Here is a 21,933-nt window from a genome sequence, read left to right on the forward strand (position 1 = left end):
CATTAACGACAAAGTTAAGGCTTAGACAATCATTTACTCGTCATAAAACAGTGAAAAGGGGCTTTACATTTGTTCATTTGATATAAAAATATACATTAAACTCTCAAGCACACCCACCAAAAAAATCTCAACACATGAGTCCATCAAGTGTTTATAAGTGAAAGTTTGTGAATGCTATGCTGGCATCTATGGGGGCGGTTGGATGTTGAGTTCCCCTCTCAGGTCCTCCAGGCTCTGCTCCCATCGCCTCTCGTAAAACACGCTGAAGACGCAACGGGCCTGCCGACCATTCCGCACCGCCCACGGGCCCAAAGATGTGACCAGCGACTGTAGACGACTGGGGGGAGATTGTAAAGGGAAACAACTTGACAAATCAGCCCGATTCCCAACACACAACAGAAGCTCTGTTAATAAATGAACAATTGACTAAGAATGACCAAGCCATACCTGGCGTTGAGCCGAAGAGGCCCCAACAGAGCTCCAAGGGCACACATGGGGAGGCCGGTCTGAGCAGCTTCGAACCATTTCACGGTCACTTCACCTGAGGATACAATACGGTTTTACGTTATGTTGTGGAAATTTCTGTTTGCTCATGTGAGATGGAAAAAAATGATTCAGACTAGGGCTGTCACTATTGAATATTTTTAGAACCGAATATTCCATCAATTGGATACAAAATTATTTTGCATTAAAGCTTATTGCAAATTTTTTTTTTCCCCGATTACCGTTCATCAAATGATTATTGTTGTTTATTTGGTATTGCTCAATAGTTATACAAAACCAAATAAAAATAAATAAATAAAATCAAATAAGCATTCTCACACAAGAGGGAGTTACAGTATGTTGTACACACCAACCTTTTTGAAACTGCGAGCTACTTCCAGGCTACAGATTAATGGGAAGGGCTAGAAGTCGACACTTCTTAAACTTCAGGTTCAACTACATGTCAATTACAGGTTATTCATACAATACTATACTACTCACCGAGCATGTTTGTGGGCATTCCCAACAAGGTGTGCAGCAGGTCGTGGACCTCTCGGTATCTCTGCATGACGTAGGCCAGCTCCGTGTTGTCCACGAACTTCACGTCGACCCTTGAGTCGGGCGTCACATGCTGAGGAGCCAAGAAAAATGTGTCAAACACTGGCAACATTTCAGATTACAGTAATCCCCAGTCAGGAATTTGCCTTTTGAAAATTATTTTCCCAAGTGTTCAATGAAACTATATACTGTAATGTATGAGTACTGAAATAAATTGACTTTTTTAATGTATTCCAATTCATTTAGATGTACCTGTAAATACCTATAGAAAATGATGGCTTAAAAATTTGCGATATAGCAGGGGTGCAAAGAATGAGCTGCATCGCGGATTTTCACCCATCGCTGGTGGGCCTGGAACATAATGAACGGGGGTATGACTCTAGGAGATTTTCCTGAGTGTCTTTAATTCGAACTGAGCATTACTCACATTGTCTTCAAGGAACGTGAGGTATTCCCGACCAAAGGATCCCTCGGGTAAAGAGGCCATCTTTTGCAAATCGAGCGTGGACAGGCGGATCCTTGGCCTCTCCCTGCAGTTTAGTGACGACAAAACCCCAAAATATTTTCTGTGGCTGGAAGACGGCGTTTCGGATAGTGTCGCGCCAACTCACGTGAGAATCACATATCCCTCAGGGTCGTTTCTCATGCGGTCTCTGAGGTTTACCAAAGCCAGGTGGCCCGTCGTCTCTCCGAGTACTGCAACCATGTCTGCGGAGGACAGTTTTTACAATGGTACATTTCCTCTCTGATCTACTTAGAAAACAGTTAAGCGGAGTACACACACACTGATAATCGGGGCAATTTTGAATCTGAGTACAACCTTGCTATTAAAATCAGCAAAGCTAGATTATTGGATGTCTATTAAAGATTATCCTGTGGCATTGGGGGTGCTAATAGTGATTGTTTTCCTCCCGGATCTGCTCAGAAAAGGGTCGGTGCTGACAATCGTAAATGTGAATTCTGTTCAATGTTTACAATGGCAAATTCTTATCTGTGGTCCACACCGGTGAACAACTATAGTACAGCATATTTTACAGTAGAGCGGAAACCCATTCATCCTCCTCAAGGCGTGGTACACCCTGGACTGGTCGACAGCATGTTGCAGGGTGCACACGCATGCGCACACACACACAAACAACATTACACACAGTGGATATAAAAGTTCTACGCACCCTTGTTCAAATGCCAGTTAAGTAAAAACAACTGAGATAATTTTGGTTTAACTTGCGTGTTTTGGGAATGTGGAAGGAAGCCAAAGTACCTGGAAAAAACTCACGCAAGCATGGGAGGGTGACATAAAACATCCTGAAAGGTCGGACGGACGATCCGACCCCAAACCTCAGAAGCGTAAGGCAGACGTACTAACCACTAGTACACACTGCTGCGCACAGCGGAAGCCGTTTAACGGAAATGAAAGCCTGTGACTTTTTATTGACACAAAAATAATTAGGATGAAATAAAAATTGCTGAGGTCTGGGAGACATTCATTTGTACTTTTTCACCCATAGCCAAAGTCCCTAAAGATGAAATGAAACTGAAAAAAGCTCACAACATCAGACACCTGCTGAGTAACACAAACGACTTTCCTCAATGAAACTTTCAGGGTGACTTATGTGTGTGGGCCTCATCTACTTTTTTTTCTCCTCATCTGCAAAGAAGAGGGAAACAGATACAGGAGGTACAGCCCCTATTGGTTATTCTCACCATGCCTGTAGGGGTCCTGCAGTGCAGCGACCCCCGAGCCCACCGCCAGCAAGGCCTTCTGAATCGGAGAGGTGGGGATGTGACCGGGATAGAGTTCTTCATGGTCACGACTATCTGTGAACTTGCTCCTGCAATTGACACATGCTGCAGAGACCAAAAAAGAGAGTAGGAACATGAGAAAAGCTGACACAAATAACACAAAAATTTCTGATTGTAAATGGCAATACAGTATTCCCCGTTACATCAGGGTTCACCTCCTGCGTCCTGGCTACATCGCAGAATTTTATGTGGAGTGAATCTTTTTGTCCATCAGGGAAATCCCTGCTACATTGCAGAAAGCTGCATTTTATCACAGTTGTTTATGTTTTTACTGCCTACTGACTTACTTACTGTAATGCTCTCGCATGTGGGAAAGGAGAGCCACAGTCTCAGGTGTACATTTCACACTCGCATGCTGACGTCACACGCCACCTGACCAAGCCCAGCCTCATAGACACAGATCCAACACAAGGCACTACAGTTTGTGCATTATTTTCTATACATTTTATGCTTGCAATTTTTTATAGTGTTCTAATATGTTAACAATGTGTTTTAAAGGTGTGTTTTAATAAGTTGAAATGTGTTTAAAGCGTGTGGGTTAGTTTTAAATAGGAGTTTTTAGGGAGATGTGAGTTCGACGTTGTGAAGTTCTGCTTGTGCTGCGTCTGCTGGAAATTTGAAATACGAGCGACTTGGTCGATTTTCATACAGCACTATATGGCTCCATTTAAGGCGCCATTAAAAAACAAACTGTTCATTTGTACAGAATTGCAAATTAATTGCAGTACAGATAACGAGGATAAAACAATCGCTGAATCCAGTAGTACAGTCCTCGGTCCCTGTTGTTAGCAAAGCTTCGACCTCCACCACGTCATTTACACTAGAGCGATTAATTCATGTTTTAAATCGTCTTCTGAAACGTTGAACGTCACCGTTCTTCCCGTAGCACCTGACACGTCAGTGGTAAAGACTCATACCGTACGTTAACACTGCGGAGTGTCGGTTACCCAGCCGTAGAAGCGGTTTCGCCACTCGCGGCAACATTATTTAGACGCCAATGCGCAAGCGCAGTCACTGCTTTCCGCAATCTCGTGGTGGGTGGGTACCAGGAAGCGATGGCTGCCCCCGTTCCTCTTAAAGAGGTACAGTGAGTGGTGTCGTACTTGAAAGTGTCCTTGTTTAACCATAGGCATCATGATAGCCACAAGGTCAGCCAATTATATTTGCAAATTGATGTTACGGTGGCAAAATCAAACTCAAATTCTTTGTTTAGGCAATCTTGTTCCCATCCCTGTATTCCACTTTTCCATATCCAATATGGCGTCACCGTTAACGTACGATTTAGAGCTGTTATACTGTGTGGTGTGCACGGGAGACGCACTTTCGTCCTCTTACCTGTTTGCGGTTGTGATGTTAAATGTGATGTTAACGCCACATGCAACCGTCAAAATACTGACAGTAAAAAAAAAAAAAAAAAGAAAAAAAACGTGGCAACATATTTTAACACCGATTTACTGGCAGCGACGTGAAGTGTAACAAAAATAAGTGTGTGACGTCACGCCGGGAAGTCCTGTTGATTTTTTTCTCAACGACACGACGCTGATACGTTAGCAAAAAGAAATGTAATAATAATAATGATGACAAATAGTGATCCTAAACATACACCCTTTGACTAGAAAGCCTTGGTTTACAAGCGCTACACTAGGAGAGGACTCGAAAACGCAAATGACTTAAGTTCGGGTGTGCTACGTGACGTTGGTGTGGGTGTGGGGTGGACTCTGAGTGAGTTTGGACTCCGTGTTCAAATACCGAGTGTGTCGGTTTAAGTGAGCCGCCCCGACAACTCGGTGAGTAAAGTGCCTTTTTTTTTTTGTTTCATTTTTGAAGCGCCGCATTGTGACAGAGGAGCAACAGTATGGCACAAATATCTAAAAAGAGAGCTAGCTCTCTTTCTAGATACAACTGCCTCTCCAGTTAATGTTTTTTTTTTGTTTTTGTTTTTTTTCTCTAAGGTCTTTGGACTAATGTACACGACAGTCTAGTTGGGTCAGACTCTTTTAGACTGTAGAAAACACATTTGGATCCTGGTGTCATGCTTTGTGGATTTGTTCATGTGCTATGGCTGTACTCGTTTTTGTTTGTTTGTTGTGGTTTTGTGTGTGTGTGTGTGTGTGTGTGTGTACCAGCAGCAGAGTTAATTTGTTACTTGCAATTTCTTATCTGGCATTTGCCATCATGTTGTGAAACTGTCCTCCAACCTGTGCAAGACTGTTGCATGCAGTCAAGACGAATTTCTCCAGGTCATTTTTGTTGTTGTAAAAACACTTTCTTAGGAGTGGGTATGTTTGTTGTCATAATGTCTATGGACAGCATATGTCAACGTTATGGCAATACCTGATGGGTTTTAATAAGTTTTGATCCTGGAGGAGTAATCACTTTTTCTATTTGGGCTCTTAGGCAGAAAAAAGGGTTAATCGATGAATCTATGCACATATGAGTCACATAAAGAGACTATTAGGACTTTATTAGGAGCACATGCACAAATTAGTGAGATTATGTTTCTTCCTAGGTGTAACAAAATATTAGAAACATTTTCTAACAAAACTGGGAGTTTTTATTTTAAAAGGTGAATTTCTAGTGGAGCTCTGTAAACAATGCTTAAATAGTATTTCTATTTCATCCTTAAAGAAATGTTCAGACCTTTGACATATAAGTCACCAAAATGATGATTCATCAGGATACGCCTCGTATGATCATAATAAACTTTGCTTAGGGAAGTTTGACTTTGAAAAATAGGATGTACTGTATATATCCTGTGTGACAGCTGCTATGATAATAATGCATTTTACTGTTCTACTCAACGCCCTCTTCTAAGTCAGCTTCCCTTCTTTTGAAAGAGCAACAAAACCCCATTAAGCTACCCTGCATATTTCCCAAATGATGAAATTAAAATTTTTCTGACAATGCCAGAAAACCAGAAAGTCCGTACCTTGCGCGTATATTTTTCTGTGACTCATAATAATTTTATTATTGTTGAACCTGTCATTTCAGCACAACTCACACCTTATAAATGATGTGCACTCCCTTCATTCGTTTGCAGCTGTGTGAAGCCTACATAGCACCTGTTTTTTTTTTTTTTCTATATTATTGATCTAACCATGATGTGTGTGATGATGATGAAGACATCTGCTCGTTTACTGGAAAGAACACCCACACACAAGTTGTGATTGAAACACATTTATGTGCGCCGTTCGACAAATAATTACGTGGAACGAAACCTCCATCCGCACCCCTCTCTCGGTTTGACAGATTTTCGCCTATTGTGTATCCCCTGTGATAAACATGGCTTCACGGTGAAGTTGAATCATCTGATCAAGTCTCCATCAGAACACCTTTCCCTTTATGCCTGATACACACACATAATGGAGATTAAACTGGAAGGTGTTCGTTTTGCAGAGCAATACTGTGAACTAGTGCAGGGTGTCATGGAACACAAGTGTGCTTTGAGAGGTTATTCAATTTCACATAATTTGTGTGAAAATTATTTATTAATCTCAAATACATCTTTGTTCATCTATCTATGCCGTCAACATGGTATTAGTGACGGGGAATAATTAAATGCTCTTTCATTAGATGGTAGAAGTTACAATAAACCTGAGTATCCACCTGTTGCCATTCATAACAGAATATTAGCTTAATGTTCAATTAAAGAGGCCCAAATTTCACACTGAGCAAAATAAATTTGAGTAAATTGACAAAAGATCATCGTTTTTTCAGTATTCATTCTTTTTGTGACATTTTCGTTCAGTGGTCTGCCATGAGATTTTTTTCAAAAAATTTAAACTAGGTGTCTTAGCCAAATAAGGGGTCCAAAAAAAGTTTCTGCTCGGGGGCAACTTTGGAAGTTGAGCTGCACTGTGTTTGTCCACAGACTAGGCTTGTGGCTAGATTGTAAGGCAGTTACACTTCTTGTCACCTGTAGCTAATATGTTCTGTGTGGGAACCCTAATATTCACCCCACCAGATTACATAATTGCCCCTGCATGTGTTTATTATTACTTTTTTGGTTACTCTTTAAAAATTGTGGCAAGCTTTTGCCCTTGATTTTCATACCTATGCTGCATATCTGTTACATCTCTCATGTCTCAACTATATGGCCCTCGTGGCCCACAGAGGTATACCTGAAAGTCTTTTGCGGCCCTCAAGGTGGCGCTAGCAACTAACACTTAGACTGTCAAGATTGCGCAAAATGATTAGGTAATGCACTAATTCCTCGTTGTTAACCACAATTGCAATGCACTTTGATTTCCCCACAAGGAGGACGTTGCGACATCATCGTCTCTGCAGTTAGGACAAAATGTATCCTAACAGCCTTGGAATTGCGTAAGACTTTACACTGATCTGATCGGCCGATAATTGGCATTTTATGCTGACTGGCTTTAATGTCATAATTTGCCTCTCCGCAAAAGATATTTACTCCGCATCGCCATTGTGTACGGTATATTTTGAATCGAAAAGCTAGTTTATTTTTAGCCTTGTTGTGTGTCTTTTGACATAGTACCGTAAATATCTGACCGCCAATAAAGTAATAATAAGGAAAAAATACATCAACAGTGTGGGACAGACAACACGTCTGAGACAGACAACACGTACTGCGTGGATCAGAATACAAGACAAATTTGGTCTTTCATGATTTAACTATGTCAGACTACTGCAATAAAAACTTGTATTCCCATACCACCGCATGCCGTTTTTTATGATCACTGGGCTTTATCTTGTCAACTCAAACGTGACCGAATACACCCGTTACCACGGCCACAACAACAACAATCGATCGCGTCGTGTGTATTATAAGAACAAAAGGTGTGTTGGTGGTCACCGGTGCTCAGGAGAGGACTTTAATTCAAGGATTGCTTGAGGTATGTTCCCGTACTTTTAATACGATACGGTTCGCAAGCAGGCAACAAAACGTTATGTAGCCTAGTAAGCTAGTGCTAGCACTAACGGTTGCACGTAAACATGCCGGCGTTCTGTCGAGTCATGTTCTAAAGTTTCGGTGTGCGTGAAGTAATTTAATTACAATAAAGTAATTTAAATACAGTAAGTTAGCACGCATTATTTCTGTCATGTTGTAATGTTGATTTGACCTGACTGATTAGAATACATGACCTGACTAGAGCAGTGATTTCCAACCTTTATGGAGCCAAAGGCACATATTTTACAATTGAAAAATCTCACGGCAGACCAACAAACAAAAATGTCACAAAAAGTGGATACATTAATTACTGTATGTACTTCCTGCCATCTAATAGAAGAGCATTTATTTGTTCTGTCTGTCACTATGCCTCACTGGCATAAATAGATGAACAAAGATACATTATTTATTGTAAATATAATTTTTTTTAGCATGGAAGTAAATAAACAAGTCATTTAAATAGACACATTGCTCCATCTTGTGATCGGATCGGTGATCGTTTTTTTTAAACTCGGCCCCAAAAATCCTGATCGTGTAAAGCCTAGCTGTTGTTGACGATGGCGCTGGAGTTTACCGCCTGTGCTATTAATTTCAGTAGTGCTACTTTGGGAAGTATGTTAACTTTAGTACATGCAGAATAGATGTCGTGACTTGTAGCCACAAACCACTCTGACGTTATGTTCTCTTGATGACTATCAAACAAGTGATATGAGCGTCCTTCACACTCTTGATGAGTGATAACTGAACTTAATATGCAGAGCTTAGATAAGACGTCAGAAAAGGTTAGTTTCACCTAACGCCCGCCGTACACGCTAGCCTATGCTAACGCAGTCAACAGTATGAAAAACTCTTCTAGGTCAGTAATATAAAAGAATCAAATGCAAAACAGTAAGTACTGTACAGTAACTGAGCGAGCCTTCTTGGGCCTCGTGATCGGGTATCTTTACGCCACAGTTCATTGTGCGCAGTTTGTAACATCGAAACGTTGTATGTTGGGAGCGTCATAAAACAACGACCCCCCCCCCCCCCCCCCCCCGTAGTTGCTTACGAGCAAAGAAAATGGCAGACATACTAGACTTCGGTCAGCCGAGCTGCCAAGTCTTGGGTGGAGAATCGGTACGGGGGCGGTGTTATGTAAATTTGCTAGACTGTGATCTCACAATCTGTCAAAATTCTGAACTTGCTTGCTTACAGATGTATTTTTCAAAATAGGCAACTCATGAAAATGGTACTTGGTTCCAGAGACCCCAGTATTTGTATTAAAGCAATTAAAAAGTAACTTTTCCATAATATGTCCCCATTAAGATTCCATGATTTTGTTGTTGTGAACCAGACTCCTTGACACGCACCAGTTTAATGGGGAAGAATGGCGCGAGTGTGGTTGGAGACCGTCAACTCTTTACCAGGGATTCCCCACAGTGTGCTGTCGGTGCCCATGGAGAATAAGTACAAATGTCAGCAGTGTCTCCAGGTCCTCAGGAAGCCTGTCCAGGCTCAGTGCGGCCACCGCTTCTGCGTACACTGCTTCAAGCAGCTCACCAGGTAGACTGCAGGTCCTCCGACCACCCCTCACTCCATTGTCACTTACTGCATTACTGCATCCTTTGAGCTAAATGCACTAGCCTCTCTTTGGGCATTTTTTTCCTTCTTACTCCCAAGACTAATCGTGTTATGCAGACTCATCTGTCCCATGACATTACTGATTTAGTGTCAATGACTTGCAAGACGTGACCATCACGCTGACTCACGTTTGAAGTGGTTCTCTTTTTGTTTTCTGGTTATTTTTTCAATCTCATTCAAGTCTGTCTGATTAGAGTCTTGAATGCATCACAGAATTGGTGGATTCCTTGGTGTCAAAAGTAGCTAGTAGGAGACCAGTTAATTTATTGCCTGCAGTATTCTGTATTCTATTCTTATTATTATATATATTTTTACTATTTCCTTGTAAATGTCAGGTGGCATATATTCCATATGGGTGTGTTTAGTTCCACAGTTTTTAATACAATGCTACACCCTACTCTAGTATCAGCGTGTGACGTGATACACTGACGCAAGCTTGTTTCATGTTCAATTATTGTCGTTCAGTTGAGCATTGTATGACAAAATTGTGTAATATATATTACTATAATATATAATACTCCCGTTAGACTGAACATACATGAAGAAAAAAATGATGGCATAGCAGGATAATCATTTACTAAAACATCAATCCCAGATGGTGCTCACTGTTAAGAAGCCTTCATTTTTATTCCTGAAAAATGAAAAGTGTAATTTATTGGATAGAAAAAAAAACTATAAAAAATATGGTGACACAGGGAGTCCTCTGCTTTTCTAGGTTAAACTCATTGTGAGTAATAAACTAGTTTGCGCAATGGTCATGCTGCATAGGAAGGCATGCTGACTTACTCGTACTTACTGTTTTTTAATTTTATCGTTTTATATTTGTGGCGTAGCAGTGTTTTTCATACAAATATGCACTGTAATTTTGACTTGACTACTGGGTTTTGTTCTTTTTAATTGTAAAATGGCACACCTATTTTGGCCTTTCCTTTTGTCAGTTCCGGTCCAAAGCCGTGCGAGGCCTGCCGGCAGGAAAAGATCTATGAGGAGCCCACCTCCATCCTCAACATTGGCGAGGCAAGCGCTAAAGAATGTGGACAGCGTTGTTGTCCAGTGAGACTCCTTCCTCTTCTCCTTGTAATGAGGGGATGTTTTCAGCTTGTTTGTTCACTTTCCGCCAGGCCTTTCCGGACAACGCGGCCGGCCGAGAAATAGCAAGCCTGCCTGCGCAGTGTTTGAACGCGGGTTGCAGCTGGAAAGGATCCATTAAAGAATACGAGGTGAGGATTGATTTGAAATGTTTTTTTTTAATTGTATCTGAGCACAAAGACGGTTGTATTTCGAGGTGCTCAAGTAACCACCCCGCATTCTTCAAAGTCTTGATGGCTGTGAAACAGGAAGTGAAACTTAACATGCTTGCCTGGAAAGTCCCGCTTTTAACCGGCAAAACAACTCACTGGGAAAGTACCAGCACTGAGAGGACAAAAAAAAACAATAGGAGCTCACATAACCTGCTGATAGAAGGTCTCTGCACTTTTGTTTTATGATGAAGTACCGTTTGGTAATTCAGGAGATTAGGGCTTTAGTTCATTTGTTTTTTGTGTTGTGCAAATTCTTGCCTTTGTACTTTGTGGGAGGAAGTGGCGTGCGTGTGGGGCTAAACACGAAGTAACACCAAATGATAGCAGGAAATCGTCTCGCTTTTGCACTCTTTTGCAAGTGTGGGTTTCAACCGCGCTTAAAAAAGTTGTGGTGTTCCCCAAAACAATTTGCCTAATTTGAAATGACTATCTTGAGTAACTACATGTCCTAAGCTAAATAAAATAGGCTTAATGTTGTAAAATAATAACAGATATTGATTTTCTGATTTCTCAACACTTCGATATGTGTTCGATATGCTGTGACGTGACACACGTTTTCCTTTTCAACTTCAACTTTGAATCTTTGGGGCGCTATGCATATCTGCTTTCCAGTTCGTATATTTTGATTGAATTTCCTCAAAAAATGCACCCTCTCGTTTGACTGGTTTCCAGTATTTTCAAACATAGATGATGCGTTTTCATTGCTAGTGAATGTCATTCTTCAGCCTGGGGGGGGGGGGAAACAACAACTTGAAACTAACAAACTTAATTTTAAGTTTAAGACTGAATTTAGTTGGTTTTTACACACGTTGCTGGATCATTTGATCTTAAGAGTTTTTGGAGCACCCTATATTTTCTGTTCATGGAATGTTTTCCAATCATTTTCTGTGCTGTTTTTTTTTTGTGAGGATTTTTGCGAGCAAAGTTGCACAGTTCTCATGCTCTCTGGGACAAGAGTGTCGTCAGGGCAGACTTTGGCCTCTTTTTTGGTTTTTTTCACACATTCACTTCCATTTTTCTCAAAAGTGAGAAGTCAAAAGCGAGAAAGAACGAGCCTACCTGCGATGGTGGGACAGCTGCTTCCTTCACGGCGTCACCAGTCATTTATGAGCGAAGCGTTCCCTTGGAGAAGCCCCGTCCCCATCCTTGGCCCCACCCCTTTATTGATATTTTTGTTTGTTTCAGGTTACAAATGGTTATAATTATGAAGCAACAATCAAACAAATGTTTATTATTATTATTATATATTTTAAGCATTTGTATACTTAATGTTGGATTTTTTTTAAGTTCCTGAGTTTTACTTTCTTTTAAAATTGCACAGATGAAATGCTCTCTCCCTCGTGTATTTTATTTTGTATTTCCAAAAACAAAAATCTCGTGAAGCAAATTATTCATAAGCTTTTTTTTTTTTTTTTTTGCCAGACATAAAAGACTGTAAAATATTGCGTTATTGGATATATTCATAGTTTTATTGACAAAAAATATGAATACCCTTTCTTAATACAGGTATGTTCAATGTTCTAAATTTGTAATTAATTAGAATGTTGTACTTTATCTGACTGGATAGCAGATCCTAATTATGGTTTCTCAAAATTATCTGATCAGGGATGCAAAAAAAACAACAACATTAATTTACCCCGAGGCTTCCCCTGCAGTTGTGACATATTATTTACTTTTAAATAAAGTACACTGCCCTCCAAAAGTATTGGAACAGTATGTCCAATAATTCTCACGTTCACGCTACTTTTGCTGTTGAGTGAAAACATTCACGTTTGACATCAAAAGATGAATATGACATGAGACCAACATTTCAGTTTTTTTTATTTCCAGGCATTTACATCTGGATACACAACTTAGAAGATTGCTTTATTTATACATTTATACACATTTGTAGGTGAGTAAAAGTATTTAAAGAGACGTAAACTAGATTAAAGTGAATAAGACGATATTTAGTGATAATCCTTTTGCTTGAAATAACTGCATCAAACCTGTGACCCACAGACATCACTAAGTCGATCTCCAGCCTTTAACCCTACAGAGCATGCATTATTACCCGTCAAAGAGGAGACTGAACGGAGAAAGTTTGCATAACAAGCTGGAAGAGGCTGCTGTGAAAGCCTGGAAGAGCATCACAAAACCTTTTATTAGACGCTGATGTAAGCTCGCATGCCACTCCAATTATATTTAATGAAAGTACATAGTGGTGATTAAAATGCGTGTATTGTTTTGTTCTCTTTCACTGGCTTGATTATGCATTCATTGGTAATAAAGACGTGCAAAATATTTTTTGATTGGCATTGCAGCTGCGGTGAATGAAGTAGTAGAGAATTGGGCGTGTACTTCATTCATTCTTCGAAAGTGCCACTTTGGCCGCACCCTGTGTTCCGCCTCCAAAAAACAGCTCACTGACTGATCTTTGCCTCATTGTGCATTTCATGCCAGTGACATACCTGTGAATATTGTCATTCATCCAGGTCATTGCATACTCAGAGCATTGAATGCAACTGGATTGTTCTGGTCGTCTTTTAAGACATTTTGCACTTCTCTTATGTATATACTTGTAAACCAAGGAGCCACTGAGCAAGTACATGTCACAACACAGATGGATGAACTCTTCAGGTCAAGACTCAGCTTTCTACCTGCCACTCAAAGAAAAACAGGACTCTTTTCATCATTCTTTGGCGGGCAGGGGCCTCGTTCCAATGCATCTTAACGACCGTCGTTTTGTGTTCCAAAAGGGTGTGATACCATTTGTGGTTAGGTCACGCCTCAAACTTAGAAGATACAGTGCCATGAAAAAGTATTGGCTCCCTTCTCAAATTCTTATATTTTGGCATAGTTTCCCCACTTTAATGTTTATGATCATCAAACAAATGTAGATATCAGACAAATATAACCCAAGTGAACTTAAAATGCGGTTTTAAATGGTGATTTCATTATTAAGAGAAAAAAACTACTCAAGTTACCTGGCCCTGTGAAAACATAATGATGGCTGAATATTCTCCCTCAGGATTTTCTGTTCAAGAGCAGAATTTATGGTTCCATCAATCACAGCAAGTTGTCCAAGCCCTGAAGGAGAAAAGCAGGCCCAGACCATCGCACTACCACCACCATGTTTGACTGTTGGTAGGATGTTCTTTTTCTGAAATGCCGTGCTACATTTACGCCCAATGTAAAGAGACACACACCTTCCAAAAAGCTCAACTTTCATCTCCAGTCCACATAAAATTCTCCCAAAAGTCTTGGAACTCATTCAGATGTTTTTTTTTTCCAAAAGTAAGAGCCTTTTTGGTCACCTTGGAACTCTGCCACGGATGCTGTCTCTTCCTTATTGGTGTGACATGAACACTGACCTTGACTGAGGCAAGGGAGGCCTGCAGTTCTTTGGAAATTGTGCTGCATTCCTTTATGGCCCTCTGGATTAGTCATTGCCGTTCTCTTGGGGTAATCTTTGTAGGCCGGCCACTCCTGGGAAGGTTCAGCACTGTTGCATGCTTTCTCCATGTGAGGATAATGGCTCTCCCAATGGTTCGCTAGAATCCTAAAACTTTAGAAATGCCTTTTGTAACCCTTTCCAGACTGATAATGTCAATTACTTTATTTCTTGACTTCTCGTGTAATTTTGTTGCAGCTTTTTTAAGATCTTTTGTCCAACTTGATTTTGTCCGAGAGGTTCTGTTTCAGTGATTTCTCGATCAAACAGGTCTGGAGCTAATCAGGCTTAGGTGTGATCAGTGCTGGAGCCTATCTCAGTTAAGGCAAAAGGCGGGGTACACCCTGAACTGGTCGCCAGCCGATCGCAGCAATTGTGATTACTCACAATTAATGCATGACTTAACAAAGGGTGGAATTACTTTTTCACACAGGACCAGGTCACTTTGAATAGTTTTTTTTCCCCCTTAATAAATTAAATCGGCATTTAAAAACAGCATTTTAAGTGCACTTGGGTTATATTTGTCAGATATTTACATTTGTTTGGGTGAGGCATGGCCTAACCACGAATGGTATCACGCTCTTTTGGGATACAAAACGAGTGTGCTAAGAGAACCAGAACAGTTGAGTTGGGGGAAAAAAAAAAGCATTGGGTGACTCTTAATATTGTTGCAGAAACACTTGGGAAGAGGCTCATAGTGTTTCAAAAGCTTCCAAACATAGTGTAGATAGTATTTTGCCATAAAAATGTAATTTAAAAAAATCAGACAAATAGGCAACTTTTTCCACAAATAATGTAGACAAGCCCAAACCCCTCCCAAATCAAATAGGTGAATTCGAGAATGCTGTGACTATGGAGCCACAGTATACCCAAAAGCTATATAAAAAGCGACACACTTGCAGGTTGGATGCTTGCTGAAGGTCTTTTTTTTTGTTTTTGAGCGTTTGAATTTTGACAATGGAGGAACTGAAAAGCATTTCACAACCTCAACGACTGCAAATTGATCTTCCTTCAGACTGACTGAAAAAAACCCCGCCCCGGTCTCGAGATGTCACATTTATGGTTTCACTTCTGCTGATTAGTGAAAAAAAAGTGACTCGTCTGGGGATCGAGCCCTGTCGCGAATAGCAGAAAATGTGCAAGTAATTGAGAAAAAAGGTTTTTGATTGCCTATACACGAAGTTCTTTAAAATATTTTCTTGGCAGCAAGAGGCCACAAGATCCTATGTGATGTCTGCAAATCTCATGAGACTTCAGTTCAGTAGGTGTCTTAGTGGGTTAACTCCAAAGATGTGAGAATATCTTTTTTTGTGAGGCCACAACAGAAGGGTACCGAAGGAAAAGTGTGACGATAACGGTAGACGCATTCATGAACACTGACGATTCATTGAACAAAAAATAAAATAAAAAAAATAAATCGACGCAAAAGTTTCGCGACGATCATTTTTTTGCCATGTTTATATAGCCATAGAACACAATATTCTGTGTGCCTTGAAAGATCGGTCAAAATCCTCTAAAATAGCTGGTACTGATGGGGGTTCTCTTTTGAAAAATGGCTGGGATTAAATGAGTTAACAAGGAAGATCAAGTTCAATGTGTACCACAACTAAAGGTTAGCCAGCCTGTCACAGCCCGCCAACTCTAAACTCTCATTTGCTGACTGACACCCACGTCACTCACCAGCCCAGGCACTGCCTTTTAGCCTCACACAAAAAGTCACAGATGTTACAATGGTCAATGTGAGGATGGTGACCCAAAGTGGACAAAATAATACCTGCACCTCACACGCACATGTTATTGTGTTTGATAATGCAAACTCAATTTTAATCCTATTATGCGATTAATCGATGGGATAATTGGTAGAATAGTCAATAGCTGCAGCCCTGGATTAGTATTTACATTACTTCCAATGGGGAACAGGAGACCAATCACTGACAAAGTTTTGTCTCGTTGCAGACGCAGCATGAAGGCTCCTGCGACCTGGAGCGCGTGCAGTGCGAGGCCTGCCAGGCCTTCCTGTTGCGCTCGGAGATGGAGCGACACAACGAGAGGGAGTGCGAGGCCCGAATGCTCAACTGTAAATACTGCAAAGTGTCGTGCAGCTTTAAAGACATCAAGGTGAGCCTCGGTTGGTCCGCTCGGGCTCGCATGCTTTTGGTGGTAAATGAACATTGTGACTTTGTTGTTTTCCAGGCGCATGATGAAGTGTGCCTCAAGTTCCCCTTGCAGTGCAAAGAGTGTGGCAAAAAGAAGATCCCGAGAGAAAAGGTGAGCGGGACATGTTGAAAATGAAAGAAAAAGTGATAATACTTGAAGTGTGCCAACGGACTGGTTTGATCTAATCTTTTAACGTCTATCTGAGGTCGCCGATAACACACCATAAGCTTTATCTGTTCCGCCACCAGTTCAACGATCACGTTCGATCCTGTGCCAAATCCAAGACTGCCTGCCCCTTTAGCGAAGTTGGCTGCAAGTTTGTGGTGAGTCCCTCAAAGGCCACAAAATGAAGTACACCAGTACAAGAACTTCATCAAAAATAGATGCAGTGGCACCCGAGCGAAAGCATGATTTACTTTCCGGGAGTTGGCCCACTTGTTGCACTGGCGGATCAGGAAGCGTGCGGAGTACAATAATGGATTGTCACCTAAATGTCAAAATCGAAAGTGAAATTTGATTTAGACGAGTATTTAAAAGGTGCCATGTTGAGTGACAAGCTGGGCGGTTAGCTTAGCTTAGCGTCCTATTTTTGTTATGGCCTTTTTTGTGAAATTTTCAGCTGGACAACGGCAAGCTGAGCGACCACGAGCACAGCAGCGTCATGGAGCACCTACGCATGCTGCTGCCCTTGGTTCTGTCGGTGGCCCGGCCCGGCACAGAGGCCCCGGTCCCCGGCGAGTGGCAAGAAGACTCGGGTCTGGGCCTGTACAGGGCTCCTGAGGAGGGAGCCTCGTCCCCCGTGCCGCCCGCGGTCAGGGACAAGAAGGTGAGTCCGCCGATGCAGCTCGGCAACACGGCTGACGTCGGGTCTTCTTTCGTAAAGCGCGTTTGCCGTCTCACTTGTTTCAAGACGATGAATCAATAATCACAGTTTCGCACAGAAACTGATTTTTTTTCCCCCCCTCATAATAAAAATATGTCTGAATATTTCAACTTGTGTAATTTTAGGATGGTTAGTAAAAATATACTTTATATTACTTTAATCTCATAGCATTACATATTTATTTCAAAAATACACACACAAAAGACTACTTTATTCTCATGTCATAAAAAAAATTCTCATGACTTTTAACCCAAAAATATTGAGTTATGTAATTTTAGGACTTTTTCCTCCAAGGTTCCTACGAAAGTATGGAAAGTTTGGAAAAGTCATAAAACTCCAGGTCTGGAAAAGTATGAAAAATGGAAATTATTGCATCGCAAAATATTCATGTTCAATGTTTGTGTGAGAACACACAGTATTATACCATGCTATTGGTAAATACTCGATTCTAATTGGCTCAGAAAATTCCATAATGTTCACCCTTCGAACATATCAAGTAGTTCCGGTCAAAACAAATGAATGCGCAGTTCCCTTCATCGTTCGAATATACGAGCAAACATAGCAATCTGACACAGGCACATTTTCTGAGAAGTAAACTTGACGTACTCCGAGGAGAGAAACGAAGCGAATTTCAAACAGTAAGTGATTTAATCATTTAGTTTATTTGGTGATTACAACACCTTTGATGAGCGGGATGCTGCTGAGGAATTAAGGGGGAAAATCAAGAGACCGGCGCGGCACCAAGAGTTAACTCCGTAGGATTTAAATCGACTCGCGGATGGGGAAGAGGAAATCAACAGCAAGAAAAGATCAAAGCAGGAGATTTCAAAAGCCCAAACAACAACAACAACAAACGGTTATGGTTTCAAAGTAGGGCTTTAAAGTAGGGTTAGGGGTTCAAAGTAGGGTTTTTAAAATAGGGTTAGGGTTTCAAAGTAGGATTTCAAGACAGGCTTAGTGTTTCAAATTAGGGTTTCTAATAAGGGTTTTAAAACAGGGGTTAGGGTTCCAAGATAGGGTCAATGTCTCAAAGTATTGTTTCAAAACAGAGTTAGGGTTTCAAAGTAGGGTTGTGCACAATGGATCAAAGTTCACCGCTCCATTCCGGTTCCGTCCAGGTGAGCGCCTTGGAGAACATCGTGTGCGTTCTGAACCGCGAGGTGGAGCGCAACTCGGTGACGCTGGAGGCCTTCTCGCACCAGCACCGCCTGGACCAGGACAAGCTGGAGAACCTGAACAACAAGGTGCAGCAAGTGGAGCGGGCCTTGGCCATGCGCGACTTCCAGCTGTCCGAGACGGAGCAGCTGGTGCGAGAACTGCAGTTCTGTACCTACGACGGCGTCTTCGTCTGGAAGATCTCGGACTTTGCGCGCCGCAGGGTCGACTCGGTGGCGGGTCGGGCGCCCGCCATGTTCTCGCCAGGTGAGAACCGCCGTCTCCGCCCTGGACCGGTTGCATCCGATCGCAATGTCTTCCAGCAGATGATTTGATGTGGAAACAAAAATGCAGAGCGAGTACATACACACGAAGCGAAGACTCTCCTTAACTTCTGCCGGCAACCCAGGCTAAACCCTAAGCTCCTCCTCGACACACAAAGATCTCAGAACAGTCGAGCTGTATCACTTCAACGTAGTTTCTTGATCCCGTTACTTCTTCCCTGTTATCCTTGGCTTTGGCTCCATCTTGTAGCATCTTAGGCCATTACAAATAGTGCTAAAAAATGAATAGGTGAGTTTTAGCAAATAGCAAAAAAAAAAACCACTAAAAGATGAATTTGTGAATAGTGAAATGCGACTCGGTGGGCTTCACTAGGACATTTGTTTTTGCAAGTGGACAAGACTTGTTTTGGCACGGTTGTCGTCTGTCAAACCCTTAAGCAGTTTCTTGCTTCTGCTCGACGGTTGCCACGTCACCGCCTCGAGTGACCGCCAGTGCTTACATGTGTTGGCCGGCGGACGTGGGGAATTTCCACCAGACCCCCCCGCCCCCACCCTTTATGTCCTTTAGGGAGCGTTCGAGAGGCTTTGTTTCAGGCTCGCTATCACGGTTTAAATTCTCTTATCTTTTCTGTCACCAGCGTTCTACTCCAGCAAGTACGGCTACAAAATGTGCCTGCGCTTGTACCTGAACGGCGACGGCACGGGGCGGGGGACGCACCTGTCGCTCTTCTTCGTGGTCATGCGGGGCCGCTGCGACGCGTTGCTCAAGTGGCCCTTCAGCCAGAAGGTAGGACCGCAGATGTAATCGGAGGACATACTGAGTCACATACGTGCAAGTCCGCCGAAGTAAGTCTTAAGTCTTGACCTTTAAGTCAAATGTTACTGTGGCAAAAATCAAGCAAGGAAGGTCGAGTCACCACAGAATTTCAAGTCAAGTCGGCACGTGTTAAGCAAGTCAGGAGTCAAGTCGTACAATCTGCGGGGCTCGGCAGTAAAAGTAAGTATGCAGTTGCAACCTATGCGAAATTGTTTTTTTTTGGGTATAGTTGGCATAAGGGGTAACAAATATATATATATTTTTTAAGAATTTCAATGATTATTGCTCATGGTAAAGCCCAATTTTAGGAAGCGGGGACAGGCAACAAATGCTACTTTTTCAGTGTTCAAGAAAAAAAATTACATTAATTATGCAATCAGATCAATGTGAACAACACAACTTTGCCTTACAAAAGTCTGCTCGCTTAATGCTAACACACTGCAAAATACCATGGACGGGCTAATGAAATTGTCATCAATTTTGCAGTCGTTGTAAACCTTTAAACAACAGATATTTGAGCACCAACGTCACAAACACGTGAAGACAGATAATTTAACATCATATAAATTTGTGCCACAGTAACTTGGGACTTGCTTGACATTTGAAGGTGAAGCCGTGAGACTCACCCAAGACTCGCACGTATGCGGACTTACTTCCGAACGGGCCAGAAAAACAAGCAAAACGACTTGACCCTTCGTCCTCTCGCGTCGTGTTGTTCAGGTGACGCTGATGCTGCTGGACCAGAACAACCGCGAGCACATAATCGACGCCTTCCGTCCGGATGTCACCTCCACGTCCTTCCAGCGGCCCGTGGGCGAGATGAACATCGCCAGCGGCTGCCCGCTCTTCTGCCCGCTGGGGAAGCTGGCCGGGAAGAGTCCGTACCTGCGCGACAACACCATTTTCATCAAGGCCATCGTGGACCTGACGGGCTTGTGAGGTGAAAACTGCGGAAGTTTCCACCAAAAGGCACCATTCACACCAACATAGATTATTGGCATTTCTATTTACTATATACACACAGCTGACTGAGTTAGCTGTTATTTGAGCCTACAATATTATAATAATTGGATATAGTAATAATACATAATACAGCTATTGATTATATTTCACATACTATTTGCTTTTCTAAACAAAATCTCTGTTCATTGCTGTTTGGTTAACTTGTATTTATTCCATATACATAACACATCTGTTAAGAGCCAATACATGAGCTGTATTTAATCAAATAACAAACACATTGCTAAATCAGTGTCACGCCTGTACCTCAAAAATGATTGCATATTTTTTTCCATAGATAAATTCCAGTTATTAAGCATTTCTTGAAGAGAATTCTAACGTCAATTTTGAAGTTTTTTTTATATAATTCAAAATATTTAAAATAGATCACGAATATATAAATGTTTCATTTCAAAATAATTTCAAATACAAATGTGTGTGTGTATGAGAGAGAGACAGACGGACAGACAAAGAGAGTGTATATACCTTATTTAAAATATTTCTAAAAATATATAAATGTTTTGAATTGTGTAAAAAAAAAAAAAAAATACTTTGGAATTTATATGTAAAATATTACAAACAAATATTCTATGATCATACGTGTTTATATAAAAAAATACACGTACATACAGTATGATCATTATTACGTGTGCGGCTCTTGTATTGGCTCTTATTACCGACTTGTATACTATGTTACTACTTGTTTAAATTAATAGCTTGGTGTCATGTATTTCAAAATATATAATAGAAAAGATTTTGTTGTTTCAGATCCTTTGAAAGATTCTGTGTATACACACTTATTTCTATCCTATTGCTAATTATTATTTTATCTGTTAATTTCTTCACTGTATGCAAGTTGAAAACTACAGTTTGTATTCATGTCACAGTCATAAAACAAAAGTGTGAGCAGGTTTCAATGCTTTGCTGTATCATTAAGCAACACAACGCATCAGAACATTGTGTGTGTGCACGCATGTGTCACTAAACAAGAGAGACTTATGAAAAAGCCCAAAATCAACAGTACAGAAGCAACCTGAACTGTATACTAGTAACCCTTTCTTGCCTCATTTTTTCCCATATGTTTAGTGTAGACGTTAAGAGCCCCAAATGCACCTTGATCGGTTTGTGTGTGTCACGTCCTCTAAAATAAAAGCCTAAGAGCATTTAACGCACAGTTTTAGGATCAACATACAGTATACGAATCGACATTTGGTGCAATAAAACACACCCTGACCTACAATGGTCGTGATGTTCCTCACCGTATCTTGTGCGTGAGTGTGCTTCCCATAAACATGAGACCTGAGGCGGAACGAAGTGCAAAATGTCACATTGAAACCATCAAGTCATCATAATCATGAAAAGGGGAAACTCCTTCAGTTCCCCACACTAAGATAAGGTCGCCTCATTCCCACCTCGTGTTACGACGTTTCAATGATGACATGTTTGACATATTTACCATTTCAATATCAATACTCACAAGTATCACCTTGTGGGAACTGCTGTGACTCAACAGAAATAGCTCTAC

General features: G+C 41.2%; 2 protein-coding genes across 3 annotated transcripts; one reads left to right on the forward strand and one right to left on the reverse strand.

The window, feature by feature from the left end:
* Positions 1-18: 18 nt before the first annotated feature.
* On the reverse strand, positions 19-3,904 carry coq4 (coenzyme Q4 homolog (S. cerevisiae)). 2 transcript variants are annotated; one of them, XM_061800220.1, is made up of 7 exons: positions 3,762-3,904; positions 2,746-2,889; positions 1,653-1,749; positions 1,469-1,571; positions 985-1,114; positions 448-541; positions 19-337 (listed from the first exon to the last, which is right to left on the reverse strand). In XM_061800220.1, the coding sequence occupies exons 1-7, from the start codon at positions 3,826-3,828 to the stop codon at positions 187-189; spliced, it is 786 nt and encodes a 261-aa protein (XP_061656204.1). In that variant the 5' UTR covers positions 3,829-3,904; the 3' UTR covers positions 19-186. The 2 variants fall into 2 exon arrangements, with proteins under 2 accessions (XP_061656204.1, XP_061656205.1); XM_061800221.1 differs by having other exon boundaries at positions 3,136-3,878.
* A 394-nt stretch (positions 3,905-4,298) lies between these two features.
* traf2b (Tnf receptor-associated factor 2b) lies at positions 4,299-21,325 on the forward strand. The gene is made up of 11 exons (XM_061800218.1): positions 4,299-4,631; positions 9,093-9,301; positions 10,318-10,396; positions 10,501-10,599; positions 16,070-16,231; positions 16,307-16,381; positions 16,519-16,593; positions 16,890-17,096; positions 18,272-18,575; positions 19,231-19,379; positions 20,130-21,325. Exons 2-11 carry the CDS (start codon positions 9,126-9,128, stop codon positions 20,346-20,348), a joined length of 1,545 nt encoding a protein of 514 aa, XP_061656202.1. The 5' UTR covers positions 4,299-4,631; positions 9,093-9,125; the 3' UTR covers positions 20,349-21,325.
* Positions 21,326-21,933: the final 608 nt, after the last annotated feature.

This window comes from Phyllopteryx taeniolatus, chromosome 15 (genome assembly GCF_024500385.1).
Source record: "Phyllopteryx taeniolatus isolate TA_2022b chromosome 15, UOR_Ptae_1.2, whole genome shotgun sequence".
Lineage (NCBI taxonomy): Eukaryota > Metazoa > Chordata > Actinopteri > Syngnathiformes > Syngnathidae > Phyllopteryx > Phyllopteryx taeniolatus.